This window comes from Drosophila arizonae, chromosome 4 (genome assembly GCF_054131065.1).
Source record: "Drosophila arizonae isolate 15081-1271.41 chromosome 4, UAZ_ARI_1.0, whole genome shotgun sequence".
Lineage (NCBI taxonomy): Eukaryota > Metazoa > Arthropoda > Insecta > Diptera > Drosophilidae > Drosophila > Drosophila arizonae.
The window spans coordinates 8,170,722-8,184,166 of NC_142924.1; the positions used below are offsets into that span (position 1 = coordinate 8,170,722).

The following is a 13,445-nucleotide window of genomic DNA, read 5'->3' on the forward strand; positions in this document are numbered from 1 at the left end:
ACAGCTGCCTTAACACCCCACATCCGACTTAACAGAGCCGCTCAACAGCAATAAACAGCTGACTTGTTAGATTTGCTCCACTGTTAACAGAATTGTAATGTTATGACCAGCTTTTTCAATCCGTTTGTGAAATTGTATTAATATAATAAGAACTAATTATGCTACGCTTAAGTTCTCAAATATGCAAGCAAAGCGTCACACTGCAACGCCTGGCTGGCTGCACAAATACGATTCCCACAATCAGGCTGCAATTGGTCACCAGAAAGATGACACAACAGCACCCAAAAGTGGACTTCACAACGAGTATTCCGATTGCCAAGAAGAAGGATAAAATCACAGCACTCGGTTGGTTCCTACTCGTAAGTAAGCTGTTGAAAAGCCTTACGTCCACTAATCGGCTTATGTCAGATCATACCCGCCACAACATTTGGTCTAGGCGTTTGGCAAGTGAAGCGCAAAATCTGGAAGGAGCAACTAATTAAGGACCTGGATAAGCAACTGCATATGGAGCCCGTTGATCTGCCGGATGAGTGAGTGGAAATGCTGGCATCAAAAGCTTCTGATTTAAGACTGCCTTTTTTATTTAGTTTAAGCCAGCTATCACAAATGGAGTACCGTTTGGTTAAGCTGCGTGGCCGGTTTTTGCATGACAAGGAGATGTTGATGGGACCCCGCTCGCTCATCCGGCCAGATGGAGGGGAAACACAAGGTGGACTATTCTCACAGCGCGACTCCGGCAACGGCTACCTCGTCATCACACCGTTCCAATTGGCTGACAGGGAGTAAGCCCTAGAAATACTATATCAATAGTAATCCCTTAATCCAATTTCGCTTCAACAGTGACATTGTCCTGGTTAACCGGGGCTGGATCTCGCGCAAGCATACTGAGAAGGAGACACGCGCCTTGGGACAGTACCAAAACGAGGTGGAACTGACGGCCGTTGTACGCCAAGGCGAGACGCGTCCACAGTTCACGCCAGATCACAAAGATGGCCAAGTCTATCTCTATCGCGACTTGAACAGGATGTGCAAGAGCTCTGGCGCCCAGCCCATCTTCCTCGATGCGGTCTATGATCCAAAAGCGCCAGAGGGCAGTCCCATAGGTGGACAGACTCGCGTTACACTGCGCAACGATCATCTCTCCTACCTGGTTACCTGGTTCAGCTTGTCCGCAGCTACCGCATACCTTTGGCATCGTCAGATTGTTAGGAGAATACCGTTTTGATTGATCAATGCATGAATAAATGTTTGTTTATTTTATTATAAAATTTACATAATATGTGTAAATGCTTGTTCAGCGATCAATTAATACAGAAATGCAGCTCCTGTATATAGTAAAGAAATAGGGCAGCCCGTTTGCAACGGCAATCGTTATATATGTATTTAGATATTGCAACTGGAACGACATCTGGTTGTAGGAATAGATGTGGGAATACTTAGGCGTATCTAGCGGAATACTTGAACTATTTATATATATAACAATACATATATATATATAAAGCACAAAAGCATATTTACATTTAGGTGCGTAAATACTGGAAATTGTTGACAGATTTAAGTCTTAATGCCACGCCCACACGCCTACAGCTGCGGCACAATGCCCCATGAGCGAAGAAGTCCCGCCCGTTGATATTTCTTTCCAATCGTCTGCACATGGAATCCAATCTGCAACAAACGCTCGTGATCCAAAATCTTGCGCCCGTCGAATATGTACGCCGGCTTCATCATCGACTGATAGATGCGCTTGTAGTCCAGATCCACAAATTCATCCCATTCCGTGCAGAGGACCAGAGCGTGCGTAGCTCGCACGGCGCTATAGGGATCGCTGTGTATCTGAACCGCCTTCTTGACATTCTCTGGAGATTCCGTTACGCTGGGATGCGTTAGATCGTCAATGATTTGCTCCGGCTCCACCTTGGGATCGTAAATGTCCAGCTTGGCGCCCTCCTCCAGCAGCGTCTGGCAAACGGTAATCGCAGCCGTTTCGCGAGTGTCGCCCGTGTTCTTCTTGAAGGCGAATCCAAGGATTGCAATGCGCTTGTCCGATACCGTGTTGAACAAGCTCTCGATGATCTTCTGTGAGAAGCGGCGCTTCTGGTATTCATTCATGTCTATCACCTGCTGCCAGTAGGCCGCCACCTCAGGCAGGTTGAGGTTCTCGCATATGTAGATCAGGTTTAAAATATCCTTCTGGAAGCAGCTACCCCCGAAGCCGACCGAGGCTTGCAGAAACTTGGAACCGATGCGCGAGTCCAGACCCACGGCGCGCGCCACCTCCGACACATCCGCTCCGGTTGATTCGCACACCGCGGACAGCGAATTGATGCTGGAGATGCGCTGCGCTAGGAATGCATTGGCCGCCAACTTGGAGAGCTCACTGCTCCACGTATTCGTGGTTAGTATATGCTTCTTCGGTATCCAATGCTCATAGATCCACGACAGCTTCTCCACCGCCTGATGGCCCTCGGCCGTTTCCTCGCCGCCAATCAAGACGCGATCCGCATTCAGTAAATCGTTGATGGCAGTGCCCTCGGCCAGGAACTCGGGATTCGATAGTATGTCATAGTGGATGCCCGGCTTCTGATTCGCTCGCAATATATGCATAATGCTCTCAGCCGCTCGCACCGGCACCGTGCTCTTCTCCACGACGATTTTGTTGGACTGCGCTATCTCGGCTATCATGCGTGCTGCACTCTCCACATACTTCAGATCCGCAGCACGACCTGAAAGTGGATACAGTCTAATTATAAATATACGATTAATGTAGGGGGAGGCGAGTCTTACCCTTGCCGCTGCCGCAGGTCTTCGTTGGCGTATTGACGGAAATGAAAATCAGATCAGCTTCTTTGATGGCTGTCGTAATGTCCGTGGAGAAAAATAGGTTCACATTGCGGCACTTCTTGACCACCTCATCGAGACCGGGCTGCGGCGCAACAGAAATACCGTTTTAATCGGAAAATTATAAATATATACATATTAAACATAGATTAATCTGGCCCCCTTTTAGGCAAAGCGAACAACCCAAACGTTCGTTCCACTGAATGGATTGAAAGAGATAAGATTATTCGAGGTTTGCCTCCAGCTAATCTTATCAAATGTTTTCTTTTTTTTTTTAGATAAATAAATACATATACCAAGAATATATTGAACCAGGTATATGTATGTATTTATTTAAATTGGTAATTTTCCATAGACCATCAGGTTTGCATTTTAATCAGAATTATGGTTTATTGAACTTTTTACATGATAATTTTGAAGAAGAAGCAGGCGCTAAATAATGTGGAAATGAGAACAAGAAGAATAAGAAGTTGCGGAAGTAGAGCAAAACACAAATGCTGAGCAAAGCGCAAAACTCTGTTTGTCATCAAATCAGTTTGAGGCAATCTAATAGCTAAACTAATTTTAGAGTTATCTTTTATTTATTTATATATTTTTTAATGGACTGCTCTATCACATAATTGATTTTAGGACTATCGATGGCCATGCAATTGGTAAACAAATTTGAAGTTTGCCTGCTCTAATTAATGAAGTTCTACATATATCTGTCTGTCCGTTGATAAGCTGCAAATGGAAAATGCAATTAGCGTATTTGCATTTCTTAGAGAATTGCAACAGTCTATTTGGCACCTGGGCAAATATGTGCACAAGAAACTATGAGTGCAGTCGATGTCAACATTATCTATTATTATTTTTATCTTTGTTCCTCCTCTTATTTGCTATATCTGTTTCGAAAACATTGTTAATGCAGTTGCAATGATGTAATCACACTGAGATGGCCATCAAAACTTTTATATGCATATGCAAGGTGGTTATGTTAAAGTCTTGGACTATTGACAGATATTACGCCATAGAATAAATAAAACTTACTCTATTGTTCGGCTCTCATCCGTGGCAGTGGGAAACCCGTTTGGAATTCTTGCAAAATTTAATGTTATTTTTTTGTTTTTATATTATCCAGCACGGACTGATAAGGGGACACTGCTGCTTATCTGGCTCACAAGACGTAATGTGGACGGGCTGATAAGGATTGGGGTAATAATGAGGCGCGGGCGGAAACGAGTCTAGAATATCACAAAATAAAAAGCGAAAACGGAAATGCGACAACAAAGAGGAGTAAAAGAGAAAGAGATATTGCCCAAGCCCAAGTAACATGTGAGGATTCTATCAGCTTTGCCTTAAAGGGCTTCCCACCTGCCACAGTAGGTCAAATCGATATCGCTATCTTGTAAGCGAGTGTAATTATTTGGCAAGCATGTACACGCACTTGTGTTAGTGAACACATATGTCTGCACTCTGTGTGTGTGTGTGCACCTTGTGAATGACTAATGAATGCTTGCCTGCCGTCGGCATGTGAGGTTCACTCTTCTCTGCTGGGCAGCAGAGGGAGGAGAGTGACCATTGACCTTGCCGAGCACCAATTGTGTTTGTGTTCGCAATGATCAGGTGCCCTCTCTCCGACTCTATTGTGAGCCGAGCAGCACGCAGTCAAACGCACGGCTGTTGTGCGTGCTTCAGATCGAGAGGGCTAGAAAGGTGCGCGCTGTGTACAATTCAGTTTTCAAACCGTTGGGGAACTGGTTTGCGTCTCTAACTGTTTGTCAGACAGCCGCTGAGCCGTGTACTTGAAACATGGACAAGAGAAGTTCATCGACGTCTGGCCACTTGTATCTGTGGCTCTGATTGATGTGTCTGTTGTTTGTTTAGGATTCTTGCTTGAATTTATTATTCATCTCTTGTATAGCACGAGCGTGATAGATCTCTATATCAGACGCACACACACGCACGTACACAATCAATGCATTTGTTCTAGCACACTCTCGCACACACACACAAGCACATTGAAACAAGCATTCGCAAACGTCAGTGCATCTGCACATTTGCACATTAATTTATTGCGGATGTAACACGATCAACAATTTGACAATAACTTAGACTAACCTCGTAAATGGGCAATTTCTCCGAATTCCATTGTGCGATTCTCTCGGCGCTTTTATCGACCAGCGTTATGCTTATATCTGGACACTTCAGTGCCATTACCGCACATGTTGGGCCGCCGACATAACCAGCGCCAATGCAACAGACCTTCATTGTTGTATTAAATCGATTTTATAATACACACACGCAGAAATAATTTAAAATAACGCCCGAATGTCAAATTACGCTCAACAATTATTTGAAACAATACATATGCACGCAAGTGTTTAATGCTTCCTCGACGGCGTCTGAATAACATCTGTTAACAAAAAGTCCAATCAGACTGTAAAAAGGCAAAAGTGCTCTAAGTTGTTGGTGAACTGTCAGACACCCATTACTCTGTTTAAATGGCTTGAAACTCACCACTTCTACCAAATGTTATACATATGTTTTATTTATTAATTCCAACATGCATTTGTATGCTAGGCAATAAAAGGCGAACTTCTCGCATACTAACTTTTCACTTCGGTCACGCTTAATCAATTTGAAATGTATGTGTAGAAAAGAGTAGAATATATGAGCCTTTAGTATTTAACCAAGTATACCCCATATTGGCATTGTTCTGTGGAATTAAATAAATCTTAATCTCTACAAATAACAGTTGCTGTTAAATTTCGCTCTTGATAGTCCAATGTAAGCGTTAACAGAATTCTGTTAATAGTGGTCAGCTAACAGCACAGTTGTTGACAAAGAACAATCGATAACGCTTGCATTAATGAGACTGTTGGCGCACTCTTTTGAAAACGAATTAAAATGAATAAAATTGTTACAGTTGGCTTGGAAGTTAGGTTTTAATGAATATATGTATTTATCTAAAAAAATCAGTAGAATATTTAAATTTTAGTCTCCAGAAAAAATTTTAGGTCTGCTTCTTCCCTAAAAGCCATGCTTCAGTTATTAAGTCTTGTAAAATGGTCTCGGCTGAGATTCCAAAGGATTCCATCAGTAACCAATGCAAATTTTCGTTACATGTCCTGTAAATCTAAAAAGCCAGAAGGAGGCGATAAAGACAAAAAAGGAGGTAAGGAAATAATTTCATGTTAAAGGTATGCGGTACCGAGCTATTAACTCTTGTAGCTAAGGAAGGAGGGTGCAAGGAAGGAGGCAGCAAAAAAGAAACGGATCACACTAAAATTAGTGGCGGAGCCAAATGCCAAAAAAAGAAGCAGGGCGGTTCAGAGGAAGAACAAAAAAATGCCGATCAGAAACTTTGCGAAAAGTTAATCGAAAAACGTGAGAAGGCAAGTGAAACGTCAAAAGATAAGGGTAAAGCTGAGGGAAAAGGCAAAGCGCCGTGCGCACACGCCCAGGCAGCTTCAGCCCCAAAGTGTCCGTGCAAGCCGTGCCCCACACCACGTAAGGCAATCAGCATAGTATTATTTCAACATTAATTTAAGCGAATATTCCATATGTCATCTAGCACCGTGTGAGGGCCATGCGAAAATGTGGCAGAGAATCACCTTGATGTGTGCACTACCATTGATAGCCATACTGTCAGTCCTTGTCCTAACCGGACATCATGAGCATGAGCGGCCCGAATTTAAAAAGTGGGGACACATGTATGTGCGCACAAAGCCATTCTACTTCGGCGACGGGCTTAGGAGTCGCTTCCACAATCCTCACGTGAATCCTTTGCCGGATGGCTATGAGGATGAGATCGATGTGGAGGCCATTGGCAAGACACCCGAGACGGACAAGGAGAGGGAGGAACGCCTGAAAGAATTTGGAAAGTTGAATAAGACCTGGCAAAAGCACAATAAGAATCGGGAGGCCGAAGCTAAGAAGCGACAGGCAGCAGCCGACAAGGAAGCCAAAAAACAGCTGGAGCAGGCCTTGAAAGAAGAGAAAAAACAACAAGCAGAGGAGGCCAAGGAGCTTAAGCGACTAGAGGCCGAAGCTGCCAAGGAGCGCAAGCGACTAGAGGCCGAGGCTGAGAAGGACCGCAAGCAACAGTTGGCCTTCAGTGAAAAGGAGCGCAAGCGACAAGAGGCCGAAGAAAAAGCTGCTGCCAAAGAAGCCAAGGAGATGAACTATGAGTTCACCAAGGATGAGCCTGAGGAATCTGATCCCCAAGAAGACTTCAATTCAACGAATTCAATCTAAATAGTCCTGAAGCAGCTGGCGTCGAAGCATAATAAAATTTTGGTGTGATAAAATACGTTTGGGAACATGCTTCTTTTATTGTTTTTATTCTAATGAGATCTACATTGAAATTACAAAAATACAGAATCTAAAATATTCATGAAATATTTTTAACTACAGCTAAAATAGGGTTTGTCTGATTTTTTCTTAAATGCTCTTTTTTATTAGTCTATGCTAATAAAAACGTAGAAGTGGGAAATTGAACATCTTAACATTTCCTTACGTCCGGCACAATCTTGCACTCGGCAAAGGCGTCAGCGGCCTTGCCTTCCTTCTTGGCGCACGGTGGGCACTCGACACAGCAGATGTCGTCCTTGGGCGTTGCTTTCAGCAGCCCATTGATATTCTCGCCCGGAGCTGGCTTCAGGCGAGTGCCCGAGTCGACACGCGACTGGACAGCTGGTTTGCCCTTCGGCTGTGGCTTGGGCAGCTGGTAGCTGGGTCCGTCCGGTGGATTGGGACTGCCCCAATGTTCCTCGGGCACTTCCCAAATGATCAGTGATCCATCCGTGCTGCCTGTAACGAAAGTCTTGCCACATGGACTGTACGCAGCGCTAATTACGGACGAAGCATGCTCCGAGCCAATACCGACCACATCGCCACTGTTATAGTCCCACAGCTTCACCTGCAGATCGCTGCCAACGCTAACGAAATAGTCGCCTGTGGCATTCATGGAAAGACAGTTCACCGACGATTTCTTCGAGGCGGCTAGTTCGCGTATTAGTGCGCCGTTGTAGACCATCCAATAGATGATTCGGCCATCGGAGCCGCAGGTGAGTATCTGCACTCCAGTGGGGAAATAGAGCACCGACATGAACTGCGTGTTGGCAGTGACCACCTGCTTGCGGGTCATGCGATTGATGTCCCAAATGACGCAGGAGCCGTCAGTGCAAGCGGAAATTACTTCCGTGTCCAGATAGTTGATGTCCAGCGAGGTGATGGGACCCGAATGATCCTTCAGCACGCCCACTAAATTCTGACGATACGGTTCGATCTTCCACACGCGCACCTGGCCCTCGATGCCTCCAGTGACGATAAAGCGACCCGTTGATGCAATGGCCAACGCACTGCAGCCTAAGAGAATATCCAGTGTAAATGGTAAATGGACTACAATTTAAGAATCAAAATTCACCCTTGTTGTGAGCATTGGGTATAGCATAGATGAGACGCCCTGTTATGGGGGTAAAGGCGCGAATAATGCCGTCGTTCCATACGGACACAATGCTGGTTCCGTCGTGGGCGAAGCGAACCGCGGCACAGTTGAAATTGTACACCATGATCCGCAGCAGCTCCTGCTTGCGATTGGAGGACCAGATGCGAATGCTCTCGTGGCCAGCGGTGGCAAAAACAGCTGCATAGTTTCTGCAATAGTTGGGAATGAGGAGACAAACATGACGGGAAGCACTGTGGCTGGACCTACTTGGGAAATGTTATGAAGTAGACTGCCTTGGCATGGCAGGTGCGCAGCAGCTTCAAAATCCAGGAGTTGATGTTCAGCATGTAAATTTCATTCGTGTCGGTGCAGATGTAGAATTTCTCCGGAGTGCTGCGCACAAAGGACGAGATGCGACCCGAGACGCGAGTTCGCTTAACCTTAATGAGCAGAAGGAGAAGAAGTAGCTTAAAAGGAACATAACTGCAGAAAGCTTAAGTGTGGGGCTTACCACGCGCAAGTAGGGCCAAGTGGGTTCCGGATAGTCTCGGAAGTTTATCAATGGCACCTCGGTACGCTCCTCGACCAGTTGCACCTCACCATCGCCAGCGCCAATCAGCAGACGTCCTCCCTCCAGCACATAGAGGGCACGCACGCCATTCACATAGCGATTGCAGTCGCGCCCCGTGGGCTTGCGTGGATTGTGCGTGCCGAAGGCACCTAGAATGCCGCTTGTCGTGCCCGGCCGGGTCACATTGTCCCTGTCGCAGCAGTTGAGTACGATCTTAATGATGTCGCCAGTGCCACTGCCCAGATACGCGAACTCATCCTTTTTATCGATGCGAGCACAGTAGAACGTGCGAGTTTTGCTGGCCAAATGGACGTCCTGCACATAGAGCTTCTTCTGCTCGCGCACAATGCTCCACAGGCGCAGATGGCGATCGCCAGCAGTGAGAAAGAAGTACGGATTGTTATGCATCGGACGGATGGTCAGGGCATTGCCTGAGATAGCACGTGAAGCGGCTTGGCGACAAATGGGCGAGCTGCAAGTGGAGAAGAGAAGCAGTTCATCAACTGGAAGAAATTGGAGGCAGTTTGCAATAATTACAATGTCTGCACATCAAACACAATTACGGAGCCGTCATCCTTGCCGCCAATGGATATAACAAAGCGTTCCTCGGCCGTAAAGCAAATAGCCTGCACCTTCACCTTGTGCAAATCATGACGTCCAATCTCCTTGCGTGACTCATAGTCCCATACGATGACATAGCCACGGAAGCCCATATGGTTGATCTGACCGGAGGCGATGTACTTGCCGCTCTTGCTGACATCCAGGCAGGATATGCTGTTTGTGTGCCCGGCAACAAACTCTTGTGTGTTCTTAGCGAAGTCGGCAATGGCTATTTTGTTACCCAATGGAAAGATTGCAGCCCGGGTAACGGGATGCTGACGCACACCATTCTCCACTTTGCCATTGATGCCGAAAATTGCTAGTGGCGTAAGCTGCTTACATTCTTTTATTGGGTTAGCCATTATCGTACACAAAATATATATTTAAATTATGCTGTTCTACGTTCTGGCTTGTTGGACTGGCTACATCGACCTGCCACTGACAATATGCACAGCAACTGCTTATTTTTTGTTTGAAAATTAAGCAACCGTTGCCTGGGAGCCGTTTTCAAACAGGGTGGCAGCGTCGTGCCAATCATTTGAGTACTTTTCAAATGATTTTCCAGAAAAGCTATTATGCCAATATTCCAATACATCTGCCAGCAGCAGCCAGATGTTACCTATAAAAAGTAGAATAATTAATCTCTAGCACAAAATAAGTAAACAGTGAACGCAATGTTTGCAACTAGGTGGCAACGCCAAATCACAGCCGGCAAAATAACAAAGCATAAAGAAATCGGTACGCATATATGTATGTGTGTCTATATACAACACACACATACATACGTATGGCAAATAGAACTATATAAGTTGCATTCCTGTGCCATTTTTACAGTTAGTCGAGCAAACGGCGGTTGTGCTAATCAAATAACAGCTCACTTGACCTGAACTCAACAATAATAACAACAACAGCAGCAAAAACAATAGTAAAGACAACAGCAAAAGCCAAAGACCGCAGCAATTGTGATAAAGCTGAAATATGCTACATCCCAAGGGATTATGTCTGCCTCTTCTGGTGCTCGTCTGTTTAATTGCGCAGTCCAGCAGCTTGGGTTTCCGAAACGGCCGTCATATGAATGGCTTTTTGGGGCAACCAAGTTCGATGCCCACCTTGCAGCGATCTTTGGATGTAGAGGATTTGTGGTTCGAGCAGCGTTTGAATCACTTTAAGCCAGACGACACGCGCACATGGCAGCAGCGTTACTTTGTAAACGATGCCTTCTACAGGAATGACAGTCAGGCTCCGGTGTTTCTGATGATTGGCGGCGAAGGGGAGGCCACGAAGAACTGGATGCGTGAGGGTGCTTGGATCCACTATGCCGAGCACTTCGGCGCGCTGTGCATTCAGCTGGAGCATCGTTTCTATGGCAAGAGCCATCCGACTAGTGATCTGTCTAACAGCAACTTGGCTTACCTTAGCTCGGAGCAGGCGCTGGCCGACTTGGCTAACTTTGTGTCGGCCATGAAGCGCCAATACAACATGGCGGACTCTCAGAAATGGATTGCTTTTGGTGGCTCTTATCCCGGTTCACTGGCTGCTTGGGCACGCGAGAAGTATCCTCATTTGATTGATGGCGCCATTAGCTCCAGTGGTCCACTGCTGGCCCAAGTGGATTTCACCCAATACTTCGAAGTGGTAAAAGCATCGCTGGCCAGCTACAAGCCGGAGTGCGTGGAGGCTGTGTCACGTGGCTTCGCACAGGTGGAGATTCTGCTGAAGCACATGATAGGCCAGCGCAATCTGGACGAGAAATTCAAGTACGAAACCAATTTCTACATTATATTATATATATATATGTATGTATATTCATTCATTTTATTATTAGAACGTGCACGCCCCTCAAAGATTCAATTGAGAATAAATTGGACATTGCGAATCTATTTGAGAACATTGCTAGCAATTTCGCTGGCGTGGTGCAGTACAACAAAGACAATAGCCCGCATGCCAAGATAACCATCGATCAGGTAGATGCCACTTAGCCAAGCCAATGCACCTTCTAGCAGACCATCCCCTTGCTTACAGATCTGCGACGTGATGCTGAACACGACTATGGGACCGCCAGTTACCCGTTTGGGCGCTGTTAACGATCTGTTGCTGAAGCAGTCGAAGACCAAGTGCCTGGACTACAAGTACGACAAGATGATAGCTGAAATGAAGAACGTGTCGTGGGACTCTGAGGTGGCCAAAGGCATGCGCCAATGGACGTACCAGACTTGCACTGAGTTTGGCTTCTATCAGACCTCTGAGAACAAGTCGGACACTTTCGGTGATCGCTTTGGCATCGACTTTTTCATACGCCAGTGCATGGACATCTTCTCGGATCGCATGAATGGCAAGTTTCTGGAACAGGCTGTGGCCCAGACGAACAAGTACTACGGCGCACTTAAGCCAGGGACAACAAATGTACTTTACGTGCACGGCTCCATCGATCCATGGCATGCACTCGGGCTCTACGTCTCCACCAATTCAAACACGCCCGCAATCTATATCGAAGGTGAGGAGTCGATTTCACTTGACTGGATGTAATTTCATAACCAACTGAATATTTTTGCAGGCACCGCACATTGCGCCAACATGTACGAGCCGGCCAATTGCGATCCGCCGCAGCTGAAGGAGGCGCGCAATAAGATACTTAAATATTTGGCCAAACTATTGGACGGCTATGCCAGCTTCGCTAGCTTCACCTGAATTCGGAGCAACAAAATATCAATTGTGCGAACAAAGCAAACGCAAAAGCAATAAATATACCACAAATACACTTACACATGGCGCATGTGTCATGAAATTTGAGATTTATTAGCTTTGTTTAATGTTTTGCGTATGCCGTACATGACATATATATATATATATGGATTGAGGTTTATATATACATTATATCATGCTTCACTTCCATCTGAATTTGATTGCTGTGCTTAATCCTTCTTGGCCTCCTCCATTTTCTCGTGGAATTTCTTCCAGTAGAGCCTGACCGTCTTATTCTGTACTACCTTCTCATCGACGAAGCGGATGGTCCAATTGGCAGTCAAGAAGAGAAGGTCATAGATGAATGCCAACGTCCGAAAGACGAACTTCTCCACCTGCTCCTTGCTGGGCAAATTAGCGGCCGCATCCTGCAAGTTCTTAATGGCATCATCGACCATTTTATTCCCAGAGCCCGATCCAGAACGTTCAGGATCCGACGGTCCACTTGAGCTAGACTGGCCAACCACTTTGTTCGATTCCTCCCCCGACATGGGCGAACAGGTCGACGACTGCGACGTTGATGACGATTTGGATTCATCTCTTCCATGTTTTTCACTCTCTGTAATGATGTGTGTGGCGGCCTGCAATTGGGAGGTGACCGCAGCCCGCTTACTAGTTGCCTTGCCATAGTCGCGTATGGGGTCACCGCCCAAAGCAGCTGGCTGCGGCTGCGGAAACGAGTCACCGCCCCCTACATTGCCCATACTGGCAGGCTGATCCATGTTACCAATTATGCCGGTTGGGCCGCCGCGAAGGGATCCCTTGATCTTTGAATCATCGCTAGCATAGAAGCGAACAAGAGGGCGGCAGTATGCGTTGGAAAAGCGTAGCTTGTTCTGGGCTGCGATTGGGAAATCTTTAAATTTAAAATCATTCAGGTTCAATGCGCGATTTGCGGGAGAACAACTTACCAATTCCCTGAGCCGAAAGCAGTGTTAGTGGAAGCTTTCCACGCTGGCTGATCGAAATAACTGCGCGCAGCATATTGAATTACTAAACCTCTGCTTCGATTTTTATTTATTAATGTCCTACACAATATTAAACAGAGCTATTTGAACTACCTGAATATTTTACAAATGTAAGATTTTGTCAAACAAAAATTAACTCAACCTACTTGCACGAAAGCTGACAGGAAAAGAAGGCACTTCTCTGTCGCCGACTTAAACTCACCACACAGTAGTGTTGAACAGTGTTGCACAACGATCCTTAGCTGCAGATGGCTTTAAACCGATGCTCGTATACTGCCCCATTGAATTGCAATTC

General features: G+C 45.9%; 6 protein-coding genes across 8 annotated transcripts; 3 read left to right on the plus strand and 3 right to left on the minus strand.

Moving 5' to 3' along the window:
- Positions 1-55: 55 nt before the first annotated feature.
- Surf1 (surfeit locus protein 1) lies at positions 56-1,287 on the plus strand. Its single transcript, XM_018007092.2, has 4 exons — positions 56-359; positions 409-530; positions 588-782; positions 841-1,287. The coding sequence occupies exons 1-4, from the start codon at positions 159-161 to the stop codon at positions 1,223-1,225; spliced, it is 903 nt and encodes a 300-aa protein (XP_017862581.1). The 5' UTR covers positions 56-158; the 3' UTR covers positions 1,226-1,287.
- Positions 1,242-5,471, minus strand: sgl (UDP-glucose 6-dehydrogenase sgl). 2 transcript variants are annotated; one of them, XM_089468616.1, is made up of 4 exons: positions 5,338-5,471; positions 4,939-5,257; positions 2,785-2,923; positions 1,242-2,723 (listed from the first exon to the last, which is right to left on the minus strand). In XM_089468616.1, the coding sequence occupies exons 2-4, from the start codon at positions 5,086-5,088 to the stop codon at positions 1,582-1,584; spliced, it is 1,431 nt and encodes a 476-aa protein (XP_089324742.1). In that variant the 5' UTR covers positions 5,089-5,257; positions 5,338-5,471; the 3' UTR covers positions 1,242-1,581. The 2 variants fall into 2 exon arrangements, with proteins under 2 accessions (XP_089324742.1, XP_017862575.1); XM_018007086.2 differs by lacking the exon at positions 5,338-5,471 and having other exon boundaries at positions 4,939-5,265.
- Positions 5,472-5,723: 252 nt separating this feature from the next.
- On the plus strand, positions 5,724-7,132 carry COX6AL2 (Cytochrome c oxidase subunit 6A-like 2). Its single transcript, XM_018007090.2, has 3 exons — positions 5,724-5,995; positions 6,052-6,330; positions 6,395-7,132. The coding sequence occupies exons 1-3, from the start codon at positions 5,860-5,862 to the stop codon at positions 7,075-7,077; spliced, it is 1,098 nt and encodes a 365-aa protein (XP_017862579.1). The 5' UTR covers positions 5,724-5,859; the 3' UTR covers positions 7,078-7,132.
- On the minus strand, positions 7,131-9,946 carry LOC108613550 (cilia- and flagella-associated protein 52). Its single transcript, XM_018007081.2, has 5 exons — positions 9,378-9,946; positions 8,781-9,312; positions 8,537-8,709; positions 8,249-8,478; positions 7,131-8,190 (listed from the first exon to the last, which is right to left on the minus strand). The coding sequence occupies exons 1-5, from the start codon at positions 9,800-9,802 to the stop codon at positions 7,325-7,327; spliced, it is 2,226 nt and encodes a 741-aa protein (XP_017862570.1). The 5' UTR covers positions 9,803-9,946; the 3' UTR covers positions 7,131-7,324.
- Positions 9,947-10,167: 221 nt separating this feature from the next.
- On the plus strand, positions 10,168-12,236 carry LOC108613552 (putative serine protease K12H4.7). The gene is made up of 4 exons (XM_018007084.2): positions 10,168-11,197; positions 11,266-11,404; positions 11,463-11,934; positions 11,995-12,236. The coding sequence occupies exons 1-4, from the start codon at positions 10,419-10,421 to the stop codon at positions 12,126-12,128; spliced, it is 1,524 nt and encodes a 507-aa protein (XP_017862573.1). The 5' UTR covers positions 10,168-10,418; the 3' UTR covers positions 12,129-12,236.
- Positions 12,195-13,328, minus strand: LOC108613561 (uncharacterized). Of its 2 annotated transcripts, none has more exons than XM_018007095.2 (2): positions 13,094-13,328; positions 12,195-13,023 (listed from the first exon to the last, which is right to left on the minus strand). In XM_018007095.2, exons 1-2 carry the CDS (start codon positions 13,164-13,166, stop codon positions 12,353-12,355), a joined length of 744 nt encoding a protein of 247 aa, XP_017862584.1. In that variant the 5' UTR covers positions 13,167-13,328; the 3' UTR covers positions 12,195-12,352. The 2 variants fall into 2 exon arrangements, with proteins under 2 accessions (XP_017862584.1, XP_089324744.1); XM_089468618.1 differs by having other exon boundaries at positions 12,195-13,038.
- Positions 13,329-13,445: the final 117 nt, after the last annotated feature.

What these genes read in the sequence shown, in the direction of transcription:
- LOC108613552 (XM_018007084.2), top strand. Translation starts at nt 10,419, where the DNA reads ATGCTACATCCCAAGGGATTATGTCTGCCTCTTCTGGTGCTCGTCTGT. An exon ending in CCAAGATAACCATCGATCAG is followed by an intron (nt 11,405 to 11,462) that starts GTAGATGCCACT and finishes CCTTGCTTACAG; the next exon opens with ATCTGCGACGTGATGCTGAA. An exon ending in GCCCGCAATCTATATCGAAG is followed by an intron (nt 11,935 to 11,994) that starts GTGAGGAGTCGA and finishes ATATTTTTGCAG; the next exon opens with GCACCGCACATTGCGCCAAC.
- Surf1 (XM_018007092.2), top strand. Translation starts at nt 159, where the DNA reads ATGCTACGCTTAAGTTCTCAAATATGCAAGCAAAGCGTCACACTGCAA. An exon ending in CCCGTTGATCTGCCGGATGA is followed by an intron (nt 531 to 587) that starts GTGAGTGGAAAT and finishes TTTTTTATTTAG; the next exon opens with TTTAAGCCAGCTATCACAAA. An exon ending in TTCCAATTGGCTGACAGGGA is followed by an intron (nt 783 to 840) that starts GTAAGCCCTAGA and finishes TCGCTTCAACAG; the next exon opens with TGACATTGTCCTGGTTAACC.
- COX6AL2 (XM_018007090.2), top strand. Translation starts at nt 5,860, where the DNA reads ATGCTTCAGTTATTAAGTCTTGTAAAATGGTCTCGGCTGAGATTCCAA. An exon ending in CGATAAAGACAAAAAAGGAG is followed by an intron (nt 5,996 to 6,051) that starts GTAAGGAAATAA and finishes TAACTCTTGTAG; the next exon opens with CTAAGGAAGGAGGGTGCAAG. An exon ending in CAAGCCGTGCCCCACACCAC is followed by an intron (nt 6,331 to 6,394) that starts GTAAGGCAATCA and finishes TATGTCATCTAG; the next exon opens with CACCGTGTGAGGGCCATGCG.
- LOC108613561 (XM_089468618.1), bottom strand. Translation starts at nt 13,166, where the DNA reads ATGCTGCGCGCAGTTATTTCGATCAGCCAGCGTGGAAAGCTTCCACTA. An exon ending in GCTTTCGGCTCAGGGAATTG is followed by an intron (nt 13,039 to 13,093) that starts GTAAGTTGTTCT and finishes TTAAATTTAAAG; the next exon opens with ATTTCCCAATCGCAGCCCAG.
- LOC108613550 (XM_018007081.2), bottom strand. Translation starts at nt 9,802, where the DNA reads ATGGCTAACCCAATAAAAGAATGTAAGCAGCTTACGCCACTAGCAATT. An exon ending in GTGTTTGATGTGCAGACATT is followed by an intron (nt 9,313 to 9,377) that starts GTAATTATTGCA and finishes CTCCACTTGCAG; the next exon opens with CTCGCCCATTTGTCGCCAAG. An exon ending in CTTGGCCCTACTTGCGCGTG is followed by an intron (nt 8,710 to 8,780) that starts GTAAGCCCCACA and finishes CTGCTCATTAAG; the next exon opens with GTTAAGCGAACTCGCGTCTC.
- sgl (XM_089468616.1), bottom strand. Translation starts at nt 5,088, where the DNA reads ATGAAGGTCTGTTGCATTGGCGCTGGTTATGTCGGCGGCCCAACATGT. An exon ending in AGAAATTGCCCATTTACGAG is followed by an intron (nt 2,924 to 4,938) that starts GTTAGTCTAAGT and finishes GTTGCGCCGCAG; the next exon opens with CCCGGTCTCGATGAGGTGGT. An exon ending in GACCTGCGGCAGCGGCAAGG is followed by an intron (nt 2,724 to 2,784) that starts GTAAGACTCGCC and finishes ATCCACTTTCAG; the next exon opens with GTCGTGCTGCGGATCTGAAG.